Genomic DNA, 27426 nt, shown 5'->3' with positions numbered 1-27426 from the left:
TTATCTCCTTGGAGAGGGAAACCTGCAAGGAACTCTTCTGAGAGGGCCAATTACTCTTCCTTCACTTGCTGCTTCTTTCCTTTTTTTTTTTTTTTTTTAACCTTTTAAACTAATTTATTGAAGTAGAACCAGAAAAGCACACATACTATAAATGTCCATATGAAGGCTGGCCACTTCGACCTAGGCCAGCATTTGATTTGGAGACATTAGATGATAAATGGAAAGGCAATAAACAGACTCAAGGGGCAACAGTCTTCCCAGGGGCTAATCCTTAGAAGTTACTGAGCTGACCTCACAGCAGGAAAGGAGCAGGCTCTGCATGTTGCCTTTCCCTTCTGAGCCTTCCATTTGTTAATGAAACTCAGCCATCTTACTTTTGGAACCTCATAGTTGTATTCTTTATAAAAGCAAATGACTAATTCTTTCAGAGTAGTTATAAAAGACTTGTCAGCTGTTAATTTTTAATGGAAGTGCTTTGACATTAAAAGCCCAGCAGGCTAATAGGTTTACATTACAATAACAATAATTCACTGTCCCTTGGCTTCCTTTTATTCCAAATCCTTGCTTGAGATTTTTCATTGCATTCTCTCATCTGCTTGTTTTCCTCTTGCTTTTAGCTCCCCTAGCACCCTCTTGTAATTCCATCAGGCACTAGATCGTTTTGCTGGTTTTGAAAGAAATCTCACTCTGAACCAGAGTGGTGGTACACACCTGCAATCCCAGCAACTAGGGAGGCTGAAGCAGGAGGATCGTAAGTTTGAGGCTACTGTGGGCAATTTAGTGAGACCCTGTCTCAAAATTTTTAAAAATATAATAAAAAAGGTTGGGGATGTAGCTCAGTGGTAGAGTGCTTGACTAGCATTTCTCAAGGCCCTGGGTTCAACCCCCAGGACTGAAAAAAGAATTTTAAAAAAAGAAAAAAGAAATCCCACCCTGATATGAATTCAGATACCTAATTTGGCCATTGGTTCTTATTTTATTTGGAGGAAGCCCCAAAGATACTTGTTGGTTACATATGGTTGTTAATTTTTACCTAGAATATACCAGTTCCCAAATTGATATATCCAGGTATCACATTACATAGTATTAAACAAAAAAAACAATAAAAAAGAGCAAATTCTTTCTAAGGGTTTTGAGAGATTTATTTGCAACAATGGCATACTAGAAGTAGTATATACTTTAAGAGAAACAATTTATATGACCAAATCTCATTAATCATTAACACAAAAACTAGGTATCCACCCTCACATGTTTAATGTGGAAAACAAACCTGCCTGTTTTTCTGCATTTCCCCAGAATATCTTCTTAATTAAACATAAACAAATAGAAAAAAAAAATTTCTGCTTCTATAAAAGAGAACTAATGCCTAATTCACAGTGCTTTTGAATTGATTAAAGAGAGCTATTCATAGGTTCTGATTCAAGCCATGTGCCTCTCCATTTTGACCTCTCTGACATGTTGTTTCCCCCCTAATGCAACCTCGAGTGATCTCCCAGGGTGACACTTTGAGAAAAGGGATATGATATTCAGGCATCAGTCTTGAGGGTGGGCTTGTGTACCCTACTAGAAGCAAATCTGGTACTTCAAAGTGAAGATTTTAAAGGGGTTGGAGAGAGAGAAAGCTCAGAATTCATCCATACATTCAGCAAATATCAGGAGTGGCAGAGATGGTGCTTTGTGGGGAGCCCAGGCCTGCATGACTGGGGTTGGAGGGGTAGACAAGAGGTAGATAGAGTCTAAGGGCCCCTTCAAATCTTCAGTTTGCTCTCCTTGCTGAGGCATCGGGAGAGAATTTCCTTGAGCAGGTCGCTGGGCAGCAGGAAGATAGTTAATGAGTGCATTGGTGTACCCCCCCCCCCCAGGCAAGGCACACAGAGGGAAGGCGAAGCAAGGGACCTGGCAGTGGGCAGAAGAGAAAGATATGAGACTGTGGAAGAAACGACATTTGACAAAACTTGGAAATGGATTATGAATCCAGAGGGAGGTAGAGGTAGGAGCCAAGGTCCCACCTAGGTGGATGGCTTGTACTACCAAGACAGGGAAGTCCAAGGACAGGATGTCAGAAGAGAGAGAGTGAAATTATCATTGAATTCAGAGAAAATCAGAGAGAGTGAAGTTATCATTTTTTCTATACTTTTGTGTGTGTGTGTTTGTTTGTGTGCTTGTTGTTATTGGGGATTTAACCCAGGGGCACTCATCCACAAAGCTACATACCCAGCCTTTTTATTTTATTTTATTTTATTTTTTATTTTTGAGACATAGTCTTGCTAAATTGCTTAGAGCCTTGCCAAGTTGCTGAGGCTGGTCTTGAACTTGTGATCCTTCTGCCTTGTCTCCCAAGTCACTGGGATTACAGACATGCACCACCACTCCCAGCTATAAGTATTTTTTACCTTACAAAGATTTTTAAAAAGAGGGGGCATTCTCTGGGTGCCTTTCCATAGAAAGCTTTGGGCTTAGGACCTTTTTAGTAAATTTGCAAAATTTCACTTTGCCTAGAGATGCCAAAGATTTTATCTTTTGTGCAAAGTAAGTTCATGATATTCAGGTCTCATTTGAAATTTATTGTGTTATGATTTGTTCCCCCCCCTTTAGGATTTTTCATATTCATCTTTTACTGTGTAGCAAAAGAGAATGTCAGGAAGCAATGGAGGCGCTATCTTTGTTGTGGAAAGTTTCGGCTGGCTGAAAATTCTGGTAAAAATTAACCTTACTTTTTCTCTTCCTCTTATATCTCAAGGAGAAGATGCATAAATTAAGATCCAAAGCAATCATTGCCAAGGGACCCTTGAATCTGAAAATGAACAGAACCCGCACAATAGAAACCTGTGGATTATGAACATTAGTGGGGAAACTTCGTGAATTAAAAAACAATTACTCATATTTGGGAATTTTGCAAGCAGTAGAATTAGCAGGCTGTCTGCTTCTTGAATGAAGGAAGCAACAGTGACATTTTTAGAATTTATTTCCTATTGAGTTCATGTTTTTCATTTCCCAAAGTAATTTTTAATATTTTCCTTCATAACTTTTTAAGGGTTGACTCAACTCTTTCTCCACGAGTTCTGGTTGTCAGTCACTTTATTTGTTAGCAGGCCAAACTTTATATATAAGCTTGGGCACACATTTGGTTATTTGGAAGTTATTTTCCCATATGTTCTGTTGGGTAGTAGAGCAAATAGCTCATTTTTAAGAAAATGAGAAAAATGAAGTACTATTTTAAAAAGCTTAGATTCCTTTTGTGTGAATATCACCCTTGGGGGCGGGGGAGCAACAGCATCTGTTTTCAGGAAATGGCAATACACAGGTCAGTCATTTCTATGGATTCAAGATTAGTCATGGCAACACAGTTGATTTGTGTTCTTGTTAAGACAGTGCTGAGGCTTTGAATTACTACCTAATTCAGTAGCTATTTAGAGACACATTCAAATGAGCTTGGCTTTTAGTTCCAGGAGAATATAGGTTACTTTTAACTAGGCAGTCATTTGAAGGACAAATGTAAATAGTCTAAATGAAAAAAACCTTTTATCACACCAGCTTGTGAAATGTGTGACTTCTCTGTAAGATCTCAAAGTGAGAAATCAGTTGCTAGAACTTGTTACACTGTAATCTGTCTCTTGCATTTGAGCTTCAACATACGGCCCTGTTTTTCTGTAATGCTTATTCTGCTGTAGACTGGAGTAAAACTGCTACTAATGGTTTAAAGAAGCAGACTGTAAACCAAGGAGTATCCAGCTCTTCAAATTCCTTACAGTCAAGCAGTAACTCCACTAACTCCACCACACTGCTAGTGAATAACGATTGCTCAGTACACGCAAGCGGGAATGGTATGTATGTCTAATAGTATTTCTCAAGCTAGTGTTTATTTTTTTAAGTAGTTTTATCCTTTAGTGGTATTTTTGCGAAGCAAACTGAATAATTACATATATGACTAGTTGATCAAAATGGGGTTCCCTTATATAAAAGAGAAAGTTTATTTATCCAAATTTTTAGAGCAAATACCAGAACTTTTTTTTAAGATACATTTTTTTTTTTGTAGTGGGAATTGATGATGACCTAAAAGTTTTAATATTTCAAATCCTAATTTAAATATCACCCAAAGATTTTAATATTGTGCTCTTTCTATGAGAGCAGTACCTAAAATAGTCCTTAAGACTATATCAATTTTTATTACATTTATAATCATACACATCTTCAACACTTTTAAACCTTCCTGTTTTTCCCTTTTCATGTTTGTTAATTCTTTCCCACAATGTAGCTGCCTTGTGACAGCACCAAATCCCCACAAATATATCAAATACTAGAAGATGAATCGTGACCAGTTTTGGTGACCATATATGTCATCAATATATGAACAGATAATTGCTGCTGTACCTCCTGCACTCATTAATTCTGACATTTCTAGCTAAAACTTCATTACATTTTCTTTCTTCATAAGACTGGGCTGTTCATTACGCATAAAAGCTTGCCTTCTTCTGCTTCTTAATATTACCTTTTGCGTTTTATAAAAACCTAAGTTCTGCCAATATACTTTCTCCTTCGATGGAGAATTTGCCTTTATTCATTGTTTAAGGGTGTTACTTCTTTTCATGACTAATCCAAATAAATTTGTGAGAAAGTTCATACATTACCAAACCATTACCAAATGGTTTTCCAGTCTCCTGAGGGTCCAGAAGTCCTGGTGGTTTCTTCAGATTTTTAAAATACAATAGGATGCCTTGAAATCAGTTTCTTGACTTCAGATGCAGGGGACATTTGGGGCTGGTACTTTTGTTTGGTGGAATTCCAGGATATTGAACCCAGTAAAGCCAGTAGTGCCCTACCCTCAGGTGTGACAACCAAAAATATCCCCAAACACTGTCAAATATCCCCTGGGGGATAAACCTGCCCTTGGTTGAGAACCCCTTCTGTAAAAGATGAGAAACTGCTGCCATGTGATCTTAGATCTTTACTGTCAATACCAGAAGGAAAGCTCTGGGCTCTCTGCCAAATACCTATATCAAGAATGATTCAATGTAGGGAAACAGAGTAGAGGCAGTGGGAATCAAGGCTGGTTAATAACTTATTGTGAGAGAGCAAGTAGAAAAGAGAGAAATCAAAGAGTGGTCTGGATCATCCAGAAGTCTTAAAATCGCATGCTTTGGGTGTTCTTCATGCATAACCAGAGTTTTCTGTATTCTACAAAGAGCTCGGAGATGAAGCTTCACCTGCCTAGCCCTATCAATATTTTGTCATTCTTTGGGGAATCAAATTTGACAGAAGTAGCACATTTGACACAGTTGCTTGACAGAGCTATTTTTGATGCCTGACGGTGAAGGAGGGGTACATTTTAAGGCCACCAGAATGGCTGTTTCAGACTACATAATAAGCCTGTCAGATGAACATCCCTGATTTGTCAGTCCTCACATCAGGTTCAGGAATGGATGAGGAATGGAATTGGCAATTTTAAAAGAGACACTAGCAGCTGAATTGTTTGTTTATTATACTGGGACAAAGTGTTCCTGCACCAAAATGTCCTCAGACCAAAAGCCTAAGTCAGAACAGCTGCCTCAGACAGTCACATGCCCTGTTTAAGCTGTGACACAGATGGAGCTGCATTAACCAAATCCACCACGTTGTCTGCATGAATGTGACATATTTCAGTTCTGTGCTACCTTGGATAAATCATATCATAGGGTCACAGGCTCACAGTATGGAAGCAACATACTCACATGTTTACTTTATCACTTCTGAGCCATGGAACTTTGGGCAGAGCACTTAATTTCTGCAAACCTAATTCCATCATCTGTGAAATGAGGGTAATAATAGTATCTATCCCATGGAGTTATAAATGGGATAATATTTATCCAGTGCTCAGTGCTGATATAATTATTGTTATGATTATATCACCAACCAACAAATGGCTTATTATTCCACTTCCTACATGGTCTCCCAGTGGTATAACTGTCAGAAGGATGGTGCCAAGTAGCTAGAAGTTCTTGGCAGCTATGTAGCTCTACAATCTGGGGCCTACTTGGGGTCCGGGAGGCCTGGGTCCAACCCACAGGTGCCATGAATACTCAGCTGCTCCCGTACTGGAATCTTAGATTGGAATCTATGGTTTTCTCTTGGGAATGAATCCTATCTTGACTTAGTCAGAGGGGCTGGCTTAGAAGATGATGAGAGATTTCTTCTTGCCATGACTGTTGTGATTTTTTGTTCTAGCTTTCTCGGCTAGTACAAAGTTCCATTTTATAGGAATCTTAGGGAAGCAAGAACCTTTAAGGGTATATATGGGGATCTCTGTTAGCCTTAACTTTTTGGGGAGATCACAATATTGCCTTAGGCTATCTTATATGTTCTTGAAGTCAGTATGTTTAATCAGAGTTAGGAAATGGGCCTTTTAAAATAAAATATATTGGCTGGGTACGGTGGCACATGCTTGTGAGCCCAGAGACTTTGGAAGCTAAGGCAGGATGATCACAAGTTTGAGGCCAGCCTGAGCAACTTAGCAAGGCCCTGTCTCAAAATAAAAAATAAAAAAAGGGCTGGGGGTGTAGGTCAGTGGTAAAGCACCCTGGGGTTCAATCCCCAGTACCAAAATAAATAAATAAATACATAGATAGATAAATAAATAAATCTTGCTTTGCTTCATATTTTGGTCATTTCAATAAAAAGAAAGCTGTCATAGGAAACTCATTTCTGAATTAATCTCCAATTTGGTTTGCTTACTTTGACCTTAGGAAAGGGATAGAAAGAAAAATAAAATATGAATATATATCAAATATTTTTTAAAGCTGTTTCATGTGTGCATATTTAAAATTAAGGTGTTTACATTTGTTTTTTAATGCATCTGTGGGTACTTCATGATACCCACTTTGTTTTTCTTTATACAGGTAATGCTTCTACAGAGAGGAATGGGGTTTCTTTCAGTGTTCAGAATGGAGATGTGTGCCTTCATGATCTTACTGGAAAACAGCACATGTTTAATGACAAAGAAGATTCCTGCAATGGTAAAAGCCGTTTGGCTCTCAGAAGGACTTCAAAGAGGGGAAGCTTACACTTTATTGAACAAATGTGATTCCTTTTTTCTAAAATCAAAGCATGATGCTTGATGGTGTGAAATGTCCAATTTTACCTTTTACCCAATGTGAGATGTATGAAAATCAACTTATTTTATACTCAGCAACCTCTGGAGGAACATAAGCTAATTAAAGGCAATAGTTACTATTGGAAGAGGAAACCAAGACAATATTGTGGTGTTTAGACATTTGTAATTTGGTTTCCAATCCTTCATTTTAAAAGAGGGTTGGTTTTAAACAACACAGTAAAATAAGACTTGTATAAACAAAAAGTAGTTCATTTCCAGCTACATTTTAAAGAGGCTCAGTTATCTTTGATAACATCCTAGAAAGCAACTGTTGACTTCAGACTTTTGGTGAGTTTAGTTGTGCATGCCTTTGTTGTATATAAGCTAAATTCTAGGGACCCACATGTCAGAAATCTTCCTTTTTTGTATTTATTTTCTACTGTGTAGATTTATTCTTTTGTAGAATCATGGTTTTATTGTTTTGTCTAATGTGATAACTCAGAAAATCTTTACTGATTCAGTGAATTCTAAAGCTCCTTTTGGAGATTATGTGGATGTGAAATACAGAAACTTCATTGAAATCAATAAATAATGATGCAGCCAGACTCAAAAAATGTAATCAGACAGTGCCACAATTAGCTCATACAGTGCCTTTGAGTGAGTTAGAAAAAGGTATCCCCACTAGGAAGACACAGCCTGGGGTTTGGCAAGCAGTGTGGGGTCATTGTTTTAGCCCCAGTCATCTTCGTGGGGGCATCTTTATGCAAGGTATGACCTGTACAATCATACATGACATCCAGAGCCAGTACCCATCCCTGGACCACATCCCTATGAATCAGATTATGAGATCTGCACCAAGATGTTGAGCTTAATACCTTGATCACAGAAAGGGATGAAACTCTAATCTGGACCATATGTCAGGAAGATTGCGAATGTGGAAGAGATACACACACTGCCACCTCTCAAGTCCCCAGTGCCTTTCGGAGAGTGAAACAGTAGGATTACTTTTTAAAAGAGGGATATATAAGGGAAACAAATCATACTGCTGTTCTTTAAAAGGCAACTGCATGGTACATTGTTGATTGTTACCACTGGTACACTCTGGCCCAGCCAGATTTCTAATTGTATTTTAAAATGCGTCAAGTCTTGAAGAGTGTAAAATGACAAGGGGGAGCAGCTACTGAGAACAGTGAACTACCCCATGATACTGTTGTTTCTATTTGTATCAAACCCTGATTGCTGTAGTCATACAGGATCTATCCCACTTCCTACCTACACCTGCTTGAGCAGTACCTCAAGTGTGTCCTTATTAGGAACATTTCAAAACCCTTTAGTTAGGTCTTTCACTAAGGCTCCCTTGCATATATTTCATGTGAATGTTGTATCCCAGATTAACCATGATAGTAAGACATTTCTGTGAGTGCTGATTTGTCTTTGCAGTATTTCTTCTCTGATTTATTTAATTGTCTCGTATTTATGTGTTAAAATCAACAAAAAAATGTTAAAATGAACTAAATAAATTTAGTTAAGTCCTTTAAATTTGGTAACTCTTGCAAAGAGAAACCTTTTGCAATTTCTTTCCCTGGCAACAGGGTGTGTGAGTGGTAAGGCATGACTGATGAAGATCAACACAACAGTCATATCTTTGGGGAAACAGCAAGCACCCTGGGACTAAGAAATTAGAGCAAGAGTTGTCCTGCCTCATGAGATTAGTTTCTGTAATCTCTTTTCTTTTTCTATTACTCTTTCAAGAATTTCTCTTTAGGGCGGGCAATGTGGCTCAGTGGCAGAGCACTTGCCTAGCATATGTGAGGCCACAGATTCAATCCCCAGCATCACAAAAACAGAAACATACTACTACAAGAGTTTCTCTTGAACATTTGTTGCCATTGACCTGTAGGCAATTTATGAGGCCCATTACAGATTCCCATCCAAGTGTCTGCTTCCTCAGCATCAAACAATAGGATTTCAGGAAGGTGAGGACAGGATTTAGGAGGGTCTGTGTTGCTGGTTAGCATGCTGAAGCCACAAATGGGGAAAACTGGCTTCACCTAGGTAATAGCATCTGAGCAATCTCTCCTTCCAAGATCCTCAGCCCCCACAAAGAGGCGAAGTACTAAACGAATCAGGAGGGTGTGAGACCTCAGTAATCAATCTCCCAAAGCATATTATATAACCAGAGTGCACATAAAAGGAGGCACAATGTCCAATGTCCTTTAGTTCCCACCTCCCCTTATTTTTCCTATTATATTTTACATCTACCTGTGGTTCTTAAGCCAATTTTTTTCTCTCTCTTTTAATTCAGAGAGATAACAGGACAAGATAGAAAAATGTTCCCCAGAAGAATCCTCCTTTGGGTTTAAAATTGGTCCCACGACCAAATAGAGGTGTTGCCCATATTAGGAGGCAGGGAGTGTCAGAGTAGTTGCCAGTCTTTGAGGAAGTGTTTCCTCAGAACATGGAGAAATTGTTTCCCAAAACACACTGTAATCATTAATCCCATACAGGAACTCTGTTGACTATAATGAGCAGTATTATGATTATTCTCATCACAAATGGTAAAACTGCTCCACTTGTGTCTAACAAGGTCACCTAGGAGATGTCAGTTTGTTAAAGACTGTCAGTAAGATCTAATTTACTGAATGACCAATTCACCAAATGGGCTTGTTTGGTCTTTTTGTCTCCATAACAGTATTGAAGGACAATAAATTTGTCTCAGTCTCATCTCCTCACTGCTGCAGTTGGAGTCAGAAGGACAGGAAAAACTGAGTGGACATAAGAACATAATCTTAATGTGAAGAATTCTTATTATTATTTTCACCTTGTTCTCCCAACATAGCATCAAGAAGTCAGAGCACTTAGACCTTAAGCAACTTAGCAAGACTGTTTCAAAATAGAAAAATTATAAAAGGAACGGCTGGGGATGGAGCTCAGTGGTTAAGTGCCCTATATTCAATCCCTGATTACTCCTACCCCCAAAAAAGAAGTCAGGAGATAAAACGGAATATTTATTCTTCCAGAATATCCAGCATACATATGCTGGGGATCAAACCCAGTGCCTTGCAAGTACTCTGCTACTAAGCTATATCCCCAGCCCCAGGGTATATTCTTTTAAATATATTTAATAAATATGTACCTCACTTGAAGGAATCTTATACTCCCTGGGACTTCCTCTCCTCACCTCTTAGTCTCAAACTAGTTACAGGAAGTTGGAGCACAAATTCGACATTCTTTGAAGTACTATGATGAGAAACAAAATGATCCCCAGTCAACTAAATTGTTGTAGAAATAACAAAATTTGAAACATTAATTATTTTTAGCAAATTGATTCAGAATTGAACCTCTCTGGGTCAAAGATGAAGTGAGTGCTTTTCTTTATAATCAAAGATCTGAACCCTCTAAGACAAACATTAGTTTCCACCTTGGACCCTGATCTGTAAAATGGATTCCTAAGAAGCACCCAATGTGAACAAAAGTCATAATAAAATGAAGAAACTTTTGTTACAGAAGAATACATGAAAATTCTAGTAAGAGTACATATTAAGATTCCAAAAGGGATTTAATTTTAATTTAATGTCTAGTGTTATTTACCCTCTAGACCATAGCAAATTCTGCATACCTACATATGTTGCTGCATAACTTAAGAGCTGATATTTAAAAAGAAAGTATGAGTGGCTGGTTGAATGCTTTAGTTGAGTGACAGAGTAGAGCTATAGATTTGTTCTGAAATATCTGATATGAACTTGGATAACCAAACATAGGGGGACCCCACTGAGTAGGATTGATTTTCATTCATTCATTCATTCTTTCATTGTCAATATTAATTGAGCTCCAGTCACATGCCCAACACTGTACTAGACATGGTAAGAGATAGACTTTCATTTTTTTTTTTTTTTTGGTATCAGGGATTGAACCCAGGGGTGCTTTACCACTGAGCCACACCCCCAGCCCTTTATTTTTTATTTTTTTCTTTTATTTTGAGACAGTGTCTTACTAAGTTGCTTAGAGCTTTGCTAATTTGTTGAGGCTGGCTTTGAACCCACGATCCTCCTGCCTCAGCCTCCTGAGTCTCTAGGGTAACAACTCTGCACCACCATGTCCAGCTTGATATCAGACTGTTTCAGTGAATACTTTATAACCCAGTTAGGAAAGCAGGCCTCTTCCACACTTGAAAACATACAAAGGCAATACATTATGGTGCTGGGGAGTGAACCCAGGGCCTTGTGCCTGCGAGGCAAGCACTCTTTCCAACTGAGCTACATCCTCAGCCCTGATTTATTTTATTTTATTTTATTTTTTACAATGGGTTTTTCTGAGCCAGGCTTGTGCTAAACGGGCTGGATTTTCAGTCACACTGTGAGGTAAGTAGTAATATTCCCCTTTTACAGATGAGAACATTGAGGTTCACACAGCTAAAACAGCTTGCCAAAGGTCATAACACTTACACATAGCAGAGCTGGAATCTGAACTGACTCCAAGTCCTCAGCTCTTACTAAAGAAATCGCTAAAAGAATTAAGAGAATGGGGAGGGTTAATAGGAGGAAGGAGCTGAGATAGCCCTTAAGGCAAAGATAGGCTTCCCAGGGTGTAGGAGGAGGAAGGGCCGAATGAATCAATACACTAAATGCTCTATTGAAGAGCTTGCGGAAGCAATGATTAGTTTTAGCAATCCAGTGGAATTCATATGTGGACCAGATTTGGGTGGATAATCAATACTGGGCCAAAGACTGTGGACTTTAGGTAATTAGCAACCAAAAGAAACTAATCAAGAACAAGTTTCAAGTTGTTAGTTCTTGGTTGAAGAGATGAACTGCGACCCTACCCCAGAGAATGGCGTCCAAGTGGCTAGGGCAGGGATTCCGGGGATGTAGCTAGGGGGAAGGTTCTGGCCTCCCCCTTTCCCTTCCAGGCTGGGTTCCACTACTTGGATTCCATCCCGCGAAGAAGATAGGGACAGGGGGCTACGATCTCCGATCACGGAGAAACGCTCAGGCGGCCGCTGTGGCCCAGGCTCTCTCTCCTGCCCTGGACTGTGTTGGCAACCGCGCCGGGGCCCTAGTCACCGCCGCCCGGAGAAGCAGACTCGTCGCCCTTCAGAAGCCAAGTTCTACCGGGATCCCGCAGGCCTCCCCCTTTTCATTCTCCCTTGGATTGAGACTCCGTGGAGGAGGCGGGATGGGGGCGGGGTTGGAGGCGGAGCCTGCGGCCCCCTCACCAGTGTCCCTCAGGCCCGGCTCCGCGGCGGGGGCGGATCCGGGAGGTGGGCCCAGGACAAACCGGTGGCCGTGGCCGAAGGGCCTGTTTCTCCTGCCTCGGCTGAGGTTGGCGGCCGGCTGGGGAAGGAAGGGGCTCAAGGAGAGGACTTGGTTCCCCTCCAGAGCCGGGTTCTCCGCCTTGGGCCATCCCCTGTTCCCTCCCCTCACGCCGCGACTTGGTTGGTTCCGCTCTGCGACGGGGGCGGGGCCGGGGGCGGGGCTGAGTCAGGCCCTGGTGGGCCCCCTGGCAACAGCTGCCCGCGGGCCTGTTTCTCCCGCCCCGAGGCCTCCTCATGACAGCCTGAAGACAAAAGAGGTTCAGCAGGGGCGCCTTCCCTTCAGGCCCGGTGCTCAGTTCCCGGCTTCTCTTTCGTGGCCGCCTGTGACAAGCGGCCGTCGGGAGTGCGGCGGGCCTGATCAAGGCGGAGCCGCCATAACGCCAGCCCCCGTCTCCGCCCCCGTGCCGCCCAGCCGGCAGAAACTCTGGTTGGCTTGCTTTCCAATCATACTTTGGTTGTGTCGTTTTGAAAACTCCCAGCCTCCTCCCGCCCGGCCCCATCCCGAGAACTGACTGTGTGTTCTGGGATCAGGCCCGCTCGGCGTCCGCAGCCCTGGCGGCACGGCAGGTACTGCGCCGCGGCTCGTGAGCGTCGGGGGGATGCGGAGCAGGAGCAATTCCGGGGTCCGCCTGGACGGGTACGCGAGGCTGGTGCAGCAAACCATCCTGTGTTACCAGGTAAGCAGAGACCACCTGGAGGGAACGCCCTGAACTGCCCTCTGCTGTCATTCATTCTCCTCCCCAGGCCTCTGTCCACTCCTGTGATCTGGAGCTTGCAATTAAGAGGTTTCCTATTTGAATCCAGTCCTTGCTAGCCAGTGATTACCTCCCCGTTTCCACCCTATTGTCCTTATTAGTCAGGGGACCGACCGTATAGCTGCTGCGGCGACTCTACAGAATTCTTTGACCATTGTTTAGGATGGAAGACAGAATGAGTCCCCTCGGTGCCCTGGGTACAAAATGCCACTTTTTTTTTTTTTTTACTGTTTCTTTTAGATGAGAGGAGGTTTATATAGATTGGACAGAGCACACTGAAAAGACGGTGAACTCTGGATTGTAGACTGGAGTAAAGAAGTTCTGGTCCTCCCAAGAGTTACCTTGTTAGAAACCACTTGGTGGGGGGGGCCCTAGGGCCTGTTCTGGTTGCTACTTTATAGATAAGAAAACTGCTAGACCCGAAAGGTCCAGTCCAGGAGAGTGTCAAACCCAAAGGCAGGTCTTCTACTCCCAAGTTCAAGGGGTTCTGTGAAGCTTGCCCATATTGTCTGATTATGAATAACAACAGCTATGCTTTGTATTGCTGGACTAAAGTTATGTGTGGGTCCTTAATGTGAGACCACTGAACTATTTTTATTCCTAGTGAAGACAGCAGCTATATTGCTTGCCCTCAATCAACAGCAACTATTTTTAGGGCCTTCAGAGTCAAAGAAGGAAGTGGTATTTGGTGGTTAGGGGTGAGGCCTGAAAGTTGGGAGCCATGGTTACTCCCAAGCCACTGACCTTTTTTCCAAGGCTAATTTCTCAGCCTTGGACCCTCATTCAGGAAATACTTATTGTGTACTTCTTATATACAAGGCACTGTACAAAGTGCTGGGCTTCCAAAAACAGAATAAATGGTTGTAAAGCAGTGACATTTTTGCATAGGGTCTAGAACCCCTATTTGAGGGTCTGGGGTTGTAGCCTCAGTGGTAGAACGCTTTCCTAACATGTGTGAGGTGCTGGGTTCGATCCTCAGCTCCACATAAAAATAAACAAAATAGAACCCCTATTTGAAACTCTTCAAGCTAGATGTGATTTGCAAGTGAGAAATGTTTGGAATTTAGAAAGGTAGTGTGTATATCTTATATATTCTATAATAACTGCAATGGAGTCTGGACAACACTTCTTAATCATGTATTCTATTATTATTTCCACAACAGGATATGAATATTCACACTGAGCAAGATAGGTAAAGACTGAAAGGAGTTCAGGTCATCTTTTGCTGCTAAATGAACTTGCTGTAAGCTTAAGAAAATAATAAATTTCCAGAGCTTATTGACTTCTGAGTTTGCATATGAAAGATTGGGACTTTATTTGGGGAGCTTTGTGGAAAGACCCCTAATCCAGTTTTGTGGGGCAAGAGAGGAATCCTACAAGAGATGACTTTTCAAGTTGAGAGCTGAAGGAGTAAGCAGACAAAGGGAAGTTACTTTTTGCCTTTCTTCTTGGAATATAATTACATCTATAAAATATTTAAAAATCCAAGTTGAAAGGCCTTTCCCTTCAGTTCTGTGATGGGAGGGGCTGTAGGAGAACAGATGAGGCTGGTTTGAATCCCCAGCTCTGCCTTCAACAACATGTGTAACGTATACTCATCCATTCTGAGTCCATGCCCTCCATCTGTAAAATGTGGATAGTAACACCTGCTTTCATTGAGTTATTGTAAAGAAAAAATTAGTACCCATATATTGCCTGGCAACTTATGGGCATTCAGTAGATAGTGAGGGCTCTTGGTGGGTTTATGGCTTTGATATAGGCCACAAATTAGTAGTAAGTGGTCCTTACATAACCACTCTGACCCATGATGCTCCTTCATCTGAAGGCCTTGACACAGCTGCTAATTGCTTCAATGTCCCTATTGATGCAGTGAGATCCTAAGTATAGAGACCTTACCAGTTTCATTCCCTTGCATCATGCAGTGTCCAGGTGCATGAAAGGTACCCTTCAATCCTTGGTAAAATACTTCCTGCAGGTTCTGAACCATCCTAATGACCCAGCTTTTGGTCCAGGCTTGTCCTCCCTTAGCAGCAAAAGACCTACTCACTAAAGCAAATCTGCAGGGTTGGACTTTCCTCCCCAACATTTTAATGATTAAAAAAAGGTTGTCTGAGCCTTTAGTTGTATTTATTTTGGGGGAAGTTGGTGAGAGGTCCTCACATTTGCCCTCTTTTCCCCTTCCTGGCTGTATTATCAAGCTCTTCTGACTAACAAGAATATTCTGAGCACAGTTCTGCTTGGAAATTCCATGAATCTATGGGTACAGAATTGCACACCTTCCCATCTAACCCCACCCTGCCCCAACAACTAGAAAAAAAGTTGTAGAACCCTGACCCATTTGGGTTCTCATCATCTTCTCTCAGTCATCTTAGGCAGGTCACCTGTGTTATATATATTTTGCCAAAAAAAATGAATGAGCTAGGTTTCTAAATTTTATGCTAAATTTCCTCATTTTCTGTACATATGTGCAGATGTTTGAGATGTTTTTCAGTGTCAGTTGGTACAAGCTCTGAACTCTGTTTCTGATTTGCTTTTAAAATTGAGATCAATTTATATTGGGTTCACGGGTTAGAAATCATTCCAAGATAAATATGTCAAGCTAATCATTATTCTTTCTCTAGAGTCAATAGTTTGTTCATAACAGCTAACATGTCAAATAATTCCTTTTCTTGTATCTGTGAAAGAGCAGAAGTTTTGCTATTCATATTTTGCCAAATATGCCTGCTGCTAAATACTACTTGAATCTTTAAGGCACAAAAGGAAAGAGCTATGTCCATAAAAGAGTCCTTTTGCAGGTTTGATTTTATAAATGTATATTCTAGGATGTATCTTCAAAACTTTGTTGACTTTAAACTAGGCTCAGTAGTACACACCTGTAATCCCAGCTACTTGGGAGGATGAAGCAGGAGGATTCCAAGTTCAAGGCAAACCTGGATGATTTATGGAGACCCTCTCTCAAAAATAAAATAAAATGAACTGAGGATGTAGCTCAGTGGTAGTTTGTCTGGCATGAGCAAGGTCCTGGGTTCAAGCCCAGTACTACCAAAAAAAAAAAATGTTTGGGGATCAAACTCAGGGCCTTGTGCTTGCGAGGCAAGCACTCTACCAGCTGAGCTATTTCCCCAGCCCCAATGTTTGACTTTTAAAGGAATAAAATTCTAGATTTGTTTTGCTTCAAATAAAAAATACTATATACATTTCTTTGGTGATAGCTGTTTGAGGGCTTATTAATAAAAGTGTTAAATATGAAGTAGTGATGAGAGAATACGAATCAGAAAGAAAAAGTAATGAGCTGGGGAGATAGCTCAGTCGGTAGAGTGCTTGCCTTGTAAGCACAAGACCCTGGGTTCAAATCCCCAGCACCAAAAAAAGAAAAAAAAAAAAAAGTAATGACTAAAGCAGTATTCACTCTAACTGCAGATTACTGGGTATAATAAGGCATATAATTGAAGTCAGTAACTAAATATTGCTATTTAATGATCATGAAATTTAAAATGAGAAGAATGGAATAAATAAAGCACTGGGTATAGGACAAATAGTAGCAGTAATAAAGACTAGTTTGGGGTAGGGTTAAAAAAGATATAAACACTAGAAAATAATAATATAGTAGAAGAATAAGAAGAGACTGGAGTTAAAGCATTCTAAAGCCTTTATCACATTAGGAAAGAGAATAAAGATATTATTATATATCTTAAGAGATCATGTCTAAGCATTACCAATTAAAATAATATAAATGGAATGTATAACTTTTAAAATAATAGTGGAATAAAGAAAATATGATCTCTCTGAGAGAAGTAAGGAAAAGTGTGATTGGGAAGGGTAGGAAGTAAGAAAAAGAAGGTGTGGTAAAACTAAAGGACAGAAGTAGAAGATGCAGGTAAGTCCAACTATGTTAGTAATCACAATAAATGTACATGCTTAAATTAGCCAAATAATGGAAATTATTTTAAATAATTAGAAAGGTATATGTAATTTGTAAGAGACAAAACTAAAACAGAATACTGAAATGTTGAAAGTAATCTATAGGGACAAGCTATACTAGGCCAATCCTAACCCAAAAAAGTTGATGTGATTATACTAATAACAGACAAAGTAGAGTTTAAATTTTTAAAAAATATATTATTAGGGATAAAGAATATTACTACATCACAAAAGGATAATTCAGCAAAAAAAATAGCAATTTTAAATCCACAAAATACTAACAACAATATTCAAAGTATATAAAACAAAACTTGACCTAATTATAGGAGAAGCTGACATCCATAGTCATTCTGGGAGTTTTAAAATTTTCTCAGATATTAATAAATCAACCAGAGAAATAATGAGGATATAGACAATTTTTGCCCCATAAGAAACAAACTTGATAAAGTACACATACATAGAACTCTGCACTCAGCCAATAGAAAATACTTATGTTTCAACCTTGCAAATTGTTTTTCAAAAATTGATGACAAATTAGATTATTTTAAGAGTCTCAAAAATACTGCAGAATCAACTGTATGCACACTTCCTTATTTATCCAATATGTGAGAAAATGAGAGAGCAACAGCAAATGAGTGCTAAAGCCCCCCAAATGTGCTTGGAAACTTAGCAAGCCCACTTATTAAGTATGTCATGGATTGAAAAAGAAATTATAATGCAAATTATGAAATAGTTAGAATGACAACAAAAGCATTCCAAATAAGAAATTATAGGATACAGTTAAAGTGGGGTTTGAAGTGAAATTTTTTTAATTGTTGATGAACTTTTATTTTATTTATTTATATGTGGTGCTGAGAATCGAACCTAGTGCCTCATACATGGTAGGCAAGAGCTCTACCACTGAGCTACAACCCCAACCCCTGAAATTTGTATCCCTATATGTATATCAGAAAAGAAGAAGGATTTAAAAATGAATGAATTCAAGATTGAGAAAAGGGCAACAGAGTATGACCAAGAAAATAGAAGGAAGGAGATAATATAAGGGTAGGAAAAGAAAAAAAAAATTTTTTTGAACTGAGGATTGAGCCCAGGGGTACTTAACCACTGAGCTACATTCCCAGTCCCTTTGTATGCTATTTAGAGACAGGGTCTTACTAAGTTGCTTAGAGCTCCCTAAATTGCTGAGGCTGGCTTTGAACTCACGATCCTCCTGCGTCAGCCTCCTGAGCCTCTGGGATTACAGGTGTGCAAGAAACTTTTTTTGAAGGGCTGGGGATGTAGCTCAGTTGTAGAGCCCTAGGTTTCTGTCCCCAGCACCACACACACTCATACACACACAAAAGATCAACAAACCCCAAAACTGTTTTTTTTATAAGACTAATAAATAGGCAAATTTCTGGTAGGTTTAATGAGAGGGAAGATGGCAGGAAGAAACAAACTATTAAGAGTGAAAATGGAAGAACACTAGGAATAGTTTTTGGCAGTAAATTTAAAAACAAAAATGGACAGTTTTCTAGAAATATGTTACCAACGTTAAGAAAAAGTTAAATCCCATATAACCTATAACCATTAAAGAAATGGAATGAGTCAAAAAAATCCTGGTCTAAGATGGTTTCAGAGAAAAGGGCCAAGGAACATTTAGAGATTTATTTATTCATTCACCACTGAAGGCTAAGGAATTTGGCTTTAATTCTGAGAAGGGGAAACCCTGAGAGATTTTTTTTAATCAAGTCTAAATTAATTGATATACTCTGGGAGTAATCTAGGAGTCAGCTTTGATTTTTTTTTTTCTTTTTTCAGTATTGAGCTTGAACCCAGGGGCTCTCTACCACTGAGCTACATCCCTAGGCTAACCCCCCTGCCTTGTTTTTGGGACAGAGTCTCACTAAGTTGCTAAAGTTGGCCTCCAACTTGTGACCCTCCTGCCTCAGCCTCCTGAGTTGTTGGGATTACTGGCATGTGCCACTGTGCTGGCCTGATTCCTTCTTGTTCCCTCATTCCCCACCTAGAATGGAGAGAATTTTCTAATGAATGATGTATCACCAAAATCTATCTCAGTTCCTCACACTGATATCTGTGTCCATTGCCATCAAATCTTGCATGGACACCCGCCACCCCTGCCCCCGGCCTTCTAATTCATCCTCTGCTCTCTCCTGCCCACAGCAGTGAGTGATCTTACATCAGGCACCACAGTCTGTCCTGCTTGCAACCTTCCCATGGCTGTTTTCATTCCTAGAATAAAGTACAGTTCTCCCTGTGGCCTACATGACTCTGCCACCCAGCTACAGCCTCACATGTCAGATACCCCTCATTCCACTGTCCCCTCACTCACTATCAGTGATGTCCTGGTAACATCAGTCTCCACTAACTTGAAAATTTACTTTTGTTAATAGCAATACCAGGAGGAGATTATGAGAGAAGCCACCCCCAACTTCTCATTTTACCCCATATTTGGGCAGCACCACCCATTCAGGCACCCAAGTTGACAACACAAGAATCTTTTTGGCTCCTTCTGGTTCCTCTCCCACCTGCATCCACTTCATCACCAAGCTCTGCTGATTTCGCCTCCTAAGCCTCTTTCAAATTGGTCTGCTACTTGTGTTCCTTTCTGTCACCACCACCACCCTGTCTAAGTTAGCATACTTGCTGGTCTCTACCCATGCACTAGGTTCTCCACCTGTCTTCTCCCTGTAGCCTCTCAGTCACTTTCCAGTGTTTCTCCCTACTGTGGCCAAAATGGGCTTCTCCAGGGACCCATTACCCATTCCAGCATTCTGGGCAGCACTAGGTCCAATAAGGGCAGAAGTGACATTACTAGTTCCAGCTCACATAGGGACCATCTGACAGATGGTTGTCTGGTCTGTGTGGATGCAAGAAAGGAAGTGTTCCATGGAAAACATTTTCTCCTTCCTGGTACAATCCAGGGTCCTGCCTTCTACCACATTCTACTTCAACCCTTTTTGGGTGTGGCAAGGAGGAAGGCTTTTGCTGTACCTTTTCCAGGACAACCTTTAAATAGTTTAGTGTCAATAAAAACATTTGAGTAATTCAAAGAAAAAGGCCTTGAATCCTTCATTCACAAGGAGTGAAATAACCCATACAGGGGAAAGATCTAGAATTGTTTCAAGCTTTATAAGGTCCGTTAGTCAGATTGAGTCCCCTTTATAGATAAAGAATCCCAGCTGGGAGAGGTTATCCTTCTCATGATCTGACAACTGTGTCATAAGCACCGTCTTATTGGGACCAGGCCAAAGGCGTGAAGATAAATACTTTAAATAAACTAGATTGCTGCGAATAGCAAATGAAGTTGCACTGTTTTTGTGTGTCAAAACAGTGAAATTTAAATAGGCTATTTCTTTAAATATTCTACTAAATTTAGTTCTGCTGTATTGCTCTTATTTATTTATTTAGATACTGGGATTGAACCCAGGCATGCTTTACCACTGAGCTACATCCCCAGCTCACAACCCCCTTTCTTATTTTTTATCTTGAGACAGGGTCTTGCTAAGTTGACAAGGCTGGCCTTGAATTTGGAATCCTCCTGCATTAGCCTCCTCAGTTACTGGAATTACAGGTGTGCACCACTGTACCCAGCTGTATTTATTTTTTTTTTAAGTATTTATTTTAAAAGAGATGGAGTCTTGCTGTGTTGCCCAGGTTTGCCCAAAATTTCTGGGCTCAAGCAATCCTCCTGCCTGGGCCTCTCAAGCAGCTGGAGCTACAGGCACATGGTACTATGCCCAGCTTGTCACTTATATTTAGTTATGACTCTAGTAATTAATAAAGTAAACACCACATCTGTCTCACAAAGGGTAAGGAGAACATAATTAGTGCTCATAAGACACATCTAGAGAAATGATTCTTAATCAAGTGGGTTATAGACCCTTTTAAGTATTTGGTAAAGGTTGAATATACTGTCCTCTCCTGAGAAAAAATGCTCAAACAGAAATTTCTGGAGTCTCATGGACCTTCACCTCCCCACCCTCCCCACAAAAACCTATGTGTAGATTCCCAGCAGATCTTCTGGAGAGTCTGGGTCAGAAGCCCAGATGCGGAGGAATATATGGTGTCTCCATGCTCCAAATCCAAACCCAAACCTGAAATTTATGGAATAAAAGTCATTCTTATAATTGACAATATCAAAGAGTGACATCTGCAGTTCTCCTGTTCAGGAGAAAGTTTTTGAATGTGTTCTGCAAGTTTCCATGACGCTAGACTAAATACTGAAGCCTCAGTAATCCTCCCTTTTTACTACAGGAATTGGCAAGAGAGCAGCAAAGAATTAGTCACCTAAGAGCATTAGTAAAGTCATTTGATTGTAGCTAAGGGGTCCAGAGCAGTTCCTGTGAGTTTGTAAAAATATAAGATGAGCATTGGAATCTGAAACGAAGTGGATGCCTGCAATACTTGGCTCCCGACCCAGTGTCTTTCCCTATAGCCATGATTCAGTCAGATCACATGGTGCAAATGCCTAGGCCCAGGACAGCTTGCTGCTTGTGCATTATTTGTAAAACTAAAGGCGGAAAAGCTAATGAACAGCAAGAGAAAGACATCATTGGAAAGGGAGAATTGTATCCCTGTGATTCCCCTTAGGGAAAGCATGAGGCTTCTACATATTAGAATTCCCATTTTCAGGTCTGGAGATGTAACTCAGTGGTAGAACACTTGCCTACCATGGGCAAGGCCCTGGGTTCTATCCCCACCACCAAGAACTAATAATAAAAACAGAGCATTTTTAAAGTGATTATCTGAACCACCTGAAGCTTACCTATCAAATTTGATAAAATCTTTATCTTTTAAACTAATGTAAAAAGAGAAGGTTATACAATTGGTAGTGTCAATTATAGATGTAATTGTGGATTTTTTTTCCTTTTAAATCTTTTTTATTGTGAAATATATAAATAAAAATAATAAAACTGTACACGATGATCTTGTTTTTCATTTAACAGTATACCTTTTAAAGCATTTCATATTAGCATATACAACTCTGCTTCAGTATTTTGGACTGCTATATCATATTACATGAATATACCATTAACTGATCCCAATACTGATGAATTTTTACTTTTTAAAAAAATTTTAATCAATGTATATTTATTTCTGTCATGTGAAAGGTCACAAACACACAAAAATCAGAGATAATCTGGACAATCTATATTATTTCTGGGCATTCATTTAAAAATACATTTAGAAATAGACCATTCTGTTATGTGCTACTTCATCAATATATGCAATCATTTTAAATACTATTATAATTCCTACTTTAACATTTACCTTACATTCAAAACATTACCCTTCCCCACTCCACTTTAATATTTTAAAATGTTATTGCTAGAATAAAATTCTAGCACAATAAGTGAATTTAAACAGTCTTTGGAGTTTTCATAATAGGATTTTTCACCTTCTGTTTTTCACTTTACCAACATGGGTGGTGGTGGTAAGTAATCATATATTTTCAACATTTATCCTAGCCTCTTCTGAGTGTTTTATTTGGATAATTAAACTGTACTTTCCTCCCTTGGAACTAAACAAGGTGATGACATACACTTAGTGATTCTTAATTCAGAGTAGTGGGGACAAGGGTTAGGGTTGATCTGAGGCCTCTGAACTCTGTGCCCTGCAGCTTAGGACATGGAATTGGTGGTCTGGGGGCCTGTGGAAGGCTTCATAGAGGAGGGAGCATGAGCATGTGTATAGGCCCAAAAGTACAAGAAACACTAATGCTGGATTTTCTGGGGAGCTAAGGAGGAAGTGTTGGGTGATTAGGCTGGATATGAGAAGAAGAGCCAGCACAGAGCCTCAGAAGACCATTCAAGTGATTTAGATTCTATCTGATAGGCATTAGAGAATACTGACAACAGTGCTATGGTTTGGATATGAGGTGTCCCCCAAAAGCTCCTGTGTTAATGCAAGAATGTTTGGAGGTAAAATTATTGGATTGTGAGAACTGAAACCTAATTAGTGCATCCTAGTTTCAAAGGTCTGACTAGGGTAACTATAGGCAGATGGGGTATAGCTGGAAGAGGTGGGTCACTGGGGATGTGCCCTGGACATCTTCCCTGTGGTCCCTTCTCTCTCTTTCTGTTTCCCTACCCTACCATGAGCTGAGCAGTTTTCTTTTGCTGGACCCTTCCCCCATGATGTGCTGTCTCACACTGGGCCCAGAGCAATGGAATCAGCCATCTATGGACTGAGATCTCTGAAACCGAGCTCCAAATAAACTTTTCTTCCTATAGTTTGTTCTTGTTGGGTGTTTGGTCACAGTGACAAAAAAGCTAATAAAAACAGACAGTAAAGTCTTAAGATTGTAGATCTTTCTATGACCACCTTTGTGGAGGTTGGATTGGAAGGAACTGGTAGTAGAGTCAGGGAGAACAGTAAGGAGCTATTTCAATTTTCTCATGGGATAGAAGTTTGAGAAAGGGAATTTGCAGTCTCTGTGCCATATCTGGTTGCATAGATAACAACATTAATCTCAGACCCCTATATACTGAATTAAAAACTGTTAAATACTTTGGTGCTACCATCAAGCATTTATATATTTTGCCTTCAAGTTGCCTTGCATTGACATTGAGGCAGTTACATCACCTTGCATCGTTGAGACAATCTTGCCTCAACATTAATAGTATGAAGTAAATGTCTTTATGGTATCTAGTTCACCATGTATAAGCATTCATTGTTATATTCGTCAGGATTCTTTTAGTTGCGAATGACAGAAACTCACTTCAAATATCCTTTAAGCACAAAAGAGAATTTCTTTCTCACCTGAAAAGTCTGAGATTTTTCTAGACTCAGGAATGGCTGGATTCAGAAGCTCAAATGATAAACTATGTCTCTTTACATTGTTTGGCTCTGACTTTGAGTAGGCTTTATTCTCTAGCAGGCTCATCCTATGTGGTGACAGAGGTGGCACCTTGACAGGTTCAGGTTATAGTCTTTCAGAGTGGTGGCCTTTTCAGAAAGCAAGCTTTGTCTCTAGTGGCTCCAGAACAAACCCCAACTGAGTGGCTGTCAATTGGTCTAGCTTGGATTGTATGCCCATCCCCAAACTTAGCTAGGCTTGAATTGCATATCCTTCTCTGCAGGTGGGGTCAGGGCCAAGGCATAGGCAGTGATGGGCTAATCCCACCAGAACCACACAGAGTCAGAGCAGGGAAAATTATAGGCAGTTACCAGAAAACAGGTGAATAGGTGCTGGACAGGCAGAGGTAACATTTCCATGAAGGGGTGTGCAGTGAAGGGTCTAAATAGATACATATTCTCCATCACCTTTGAATTCTTCTTTTAATAGGGAAATTGAAAAATTAAATAATTTGCACATCACATAGCCATCAAGTGACAGAGCAGAGATTTGAACCTAGAGGTGCCTTCCTCAGAGCTGGGTCCATGCCCTTAACCATTATCCACTATGCCTCCCATGTGAGATGGATCTCAGGATCTTTCTGCCCAGAGAATACCAGAGACAGAGCCCACATCATCCACAACCCTGTCCGTTCTCTTTGGATGGTCCTAAATGTCATGAAGTTCTTACGAGTTGAGATCTAAAGAGATCAGTAGCAGAAAAAATCAAATCCCTCTTTTGGAGGATAACCTTTCATCTCTTTGAGGTGGCTAATTGGCCCTCCCCTAAACCTTCTCTAAACATCCATCTTCCCATGAGATGTGACTTTGAGCCTCTTCATTACCCTCCTTTGGGTATGCTTAAGTGGTGAATGAACCCAGGGGTGCTTTACCACTGGGCCACATCCTCAGCCCTTTATAAAATTATTTTGTTTTGACACAGGGTCTCACCAAGTTGCTCAGGGCCTTGCTAAGTTGCTGAGGCTACCCCTGAACTTTGAATCCTTTGCCTCAGTCTCCAGAGTTGCTGGGCTTACAGACGTGTGTCACTGTACCCAGCATATATGTAAATGTCCCTTTGAAAACATGGTGTTTAACTTTGACAAATTACACCACATTTGCCCTGCCAGGTTGGCAGTTCATTGGGGCTTCCCACCCCTTCTTGTTCTGAAAACTTCACTCTTTTTTTTTTTTTTTTTTTTTTTTTTGCGGTGCTAGAGATCCAACTTGGGACCTCACGCATGCTAAGCAAGTCCTCCATCACCGCCCTACGCCCATGGCCCCTCTACTTCTATTAACACAACCTTTGCTCTGTGATATGTGCTACTTGCACTATTGGTGGTAGGTCGCTATTAAAAATTTCAGTCACTGTTATACAATTGAATTTTCTTATACTTAAGTGTTTGAACAGGCTGCAGCTGGGTCACAGGGTGACTTTTGGGCTGGGGTAGGGGGTTGGAAAAAAGAGGCTCTGTGTAAAAACTGGTTAAGGTCCCAGGGGTGGGGTGCGTGTATAGAGGGAGCTGAGTCAACTCAAGTGTGGGAGTGATGGCTAATAAAATTAGTTCAGCAAACATTTATTAAACATGTGAGCCCAATAAATAAATCCTTGTTGAATTCCTTCTAGTTTGTTTCTGTCATTCCAGTTCCTATGTTTTCTGCTGCTCCAGTATTGGCTCAGCATCCACACCACAGCCCTGACCCAGCCCTGCCCCACTTGCACATACCCTCCTAGGAGCAGAGCATGTCACCATTTGAGCATCTCTGCTATCTACTGTTGTTAAACTCTTTGACAATCATCTTTGAATTGCCACCAGCCAAGAAAATTGTGTAAGATTGTTTCTCAAGCTTGTATAATGAAGACTTGAGCTCTTTGTTTTCATTTTACAAGTAGAAAATTATAATGTTGAATATGTGTTTTTAAAGTATGCATACACCACCCTAGGGGGTTATGTACTGGTCTTCTCTAGTCATCCTCTACCACTGTACCCCCACACCCACTGAAATTTGTTGCCCTAATTTTGTCTCCTTAACTTTCACCTCTGTCCTGTGAGGTTTCTGTTTTCTATTTCATCTATCTCTGAGTTGAGAAATAAACCATTTCCTGTTTGAAGCAGCTCCACTGTTTTCCCCATTTTTCTCATTTATTTATTATTATTATTTGCAGTGCTGGAAATTGAACTCAGGGTCTCACATATACCAGGCAAGCACTGTATAATGGAGCTACATCCCCATCCCCCAATTTTCTACTTTTAAAGCAGAAATAAGACTTTGCCTTGAATCATTTCCAAGGTTCATGCTGTGCATATCTGATTTGCTTCTTCAGGGTTTCCCGGAAAAAGACTGAACAGAAGAAGAATAATAAAACAAGCTTTCCTACATGGCAAATTATTTCTATGAGCTATGAATAATACATATATATGCCCTTTTAAGTATTTTTGAAAAGGTATTTTATGCTATAAATCAGAAAAAAATGTAACCTTTATTATACATTTGTTCATTTATTTATTCAATACTTAAGTAGGCCAGGACTTAGATTAGAGTGATAAACAAAGAGAAGAAAAGATTTTACCCATAGAAAGCTTACGGCATAGGAATAATGCTTTAGGTTGTACCAGAAAGATATGTTCATGGATCAGAAGATTCAGTATGGTTAAATATTCTGCACACTAGTCTACAAGTGTGGAATATAATCAGGTTTATTTTCTTGTGTATGTATGTCCAGTTATCCCGACACTATCTGTTAAAAAGGCTTTTGTCTCTCCCTTGGATTGTCTTCAGAACTTTGTTAAGAATTAGTTTACCATATTTGTATAAATCTGTTTCTGGACTCAGTTCTGTTTCATCCATCTATGTTCTATTCTTTTATCTCTTGTTAGATTCATACACATTTAGGATTATTATGTCTTCATGGCAAACTCCTCTCTTAGTTAGCTGTCTTTCTTTCCCTCTGCTACGAGGTGAGCAGTGTTTTAGAAACAGGCTCGTCCTGTAGCCTGGTTGCTAGAGGGATAATAACACAGAGCAAAATCACAACTGACCAGATATGCACACAGGCTTGGATGAGAAATAAACATTTCTTGTAAAAAGCCACTGAGATTTTAGTGTTATTTGTTACCAGGGCACAGAGGCCAAAACCTGGACCCAATCCATTCTAGGCTTTCAGGCCCTGCTTTTTGTTCTCACAGACAGGGGCCAATATGGGCACTTTCCCTAGATTAGAAACTGAGAAGAGATAGAGAAGGAAAGAGAGGCAAATAAATGACTCGAGTCAAAGGACACTCCACACAGCTGTTGGCCCTTATCCTCAATGAAACACAATCTGTAGGAGGCTCATCTGTCTCAGCTGCTTCTAGAGTTTAAGGCCATCATTGTCAGGTCAGTCTGCAGCAGGGCTCTGAGTCTCAGTGCAGGGCTATGCTATCTCCACTAAGACTGTATTGTGATACCTGCTCTTTATTATCTTAGATATCCTTGTAGTTGCCATTCCTTGAGATCTGCCCCATCCTCCTCCTCCATGACCCCACACC

General features: G+C 40.2%; 2 protein-coding genes across 13 annotated transcripts in view; both read left to right on the top strand.

Moving 5' to 3' along the window:
* Adgrg2 (adhesion G protein-coupled receptor G2) overlaps window positions 1-8612 on the top strand; it is a 109474-nt gene extending 100862 nt beyond the window's left edge. For all 9 annotated transcript variants that reach the window (XM_047535701.1, XM_047535708.1, XM_047535706.1 and 6 more), the window contains 3 exons: window positions 2596-2697; window positions 3672-3824; window positions 6873-8612. In XM_047535701.1, the coding sequence (XP_047391657.1) occupies window positions 2596-2697; window positions 3672-3824; window positions 6873-7057 (440 nt within the window). In that variant the 3' untranslated portion in view covers window positions 7058-8612. The remainder of the gene's footprint in view (window positions 1-2595; window positions 2698-3671; window positions 3825-6872) is intronic.
* Window positions 8613-12601: 3989 nt separating this feature from the next.
* The window catches only part of Phka2 (phosphorylase kinase regulatory subunit alpha 2), a 72686-nt gene continuing 57861 nt past the window's right edge, over window positions 12602-27426 (top strand). For 3 of the 4 annotated variants that reach the window (XM_047536451.1, XM_047536450.1, XM_047536448.1), the window contains exon 1: window positions 12603-13057. In XM_047536451.1, coding sequence (XP_047392407.1) covers window positions 12980-13057 — 78 coding nt within the window. In that variant the 5' untranslated portion in view covers window positions 12603-12979. Of the gene's footprint in view, window positions 13058-27426 lie in introns of all 4 variants that reach the window. The other variant, XM_047536449.1, reaches the window with a different exon arrangement.

The sequence above is a fragment of the Sciurus carolinensis genome, chromosome X, assembly GCF_902686445.1.
Source record: "Sciurus carolinensis chromosome X, mSciCar1.2, whole genome shotgun sequence".
Classification (NCBI taxonomy): Eukaryota; Metazoa; Chordata; class Mammalia; order Rodentia; family Sciuridae; genus Sciurus; species Sciurus carolinensis.
Note: the sequence above shows the minus strand (reverse complement) of the source record. Positions and strands in the feature narration are given on the sequence as shown.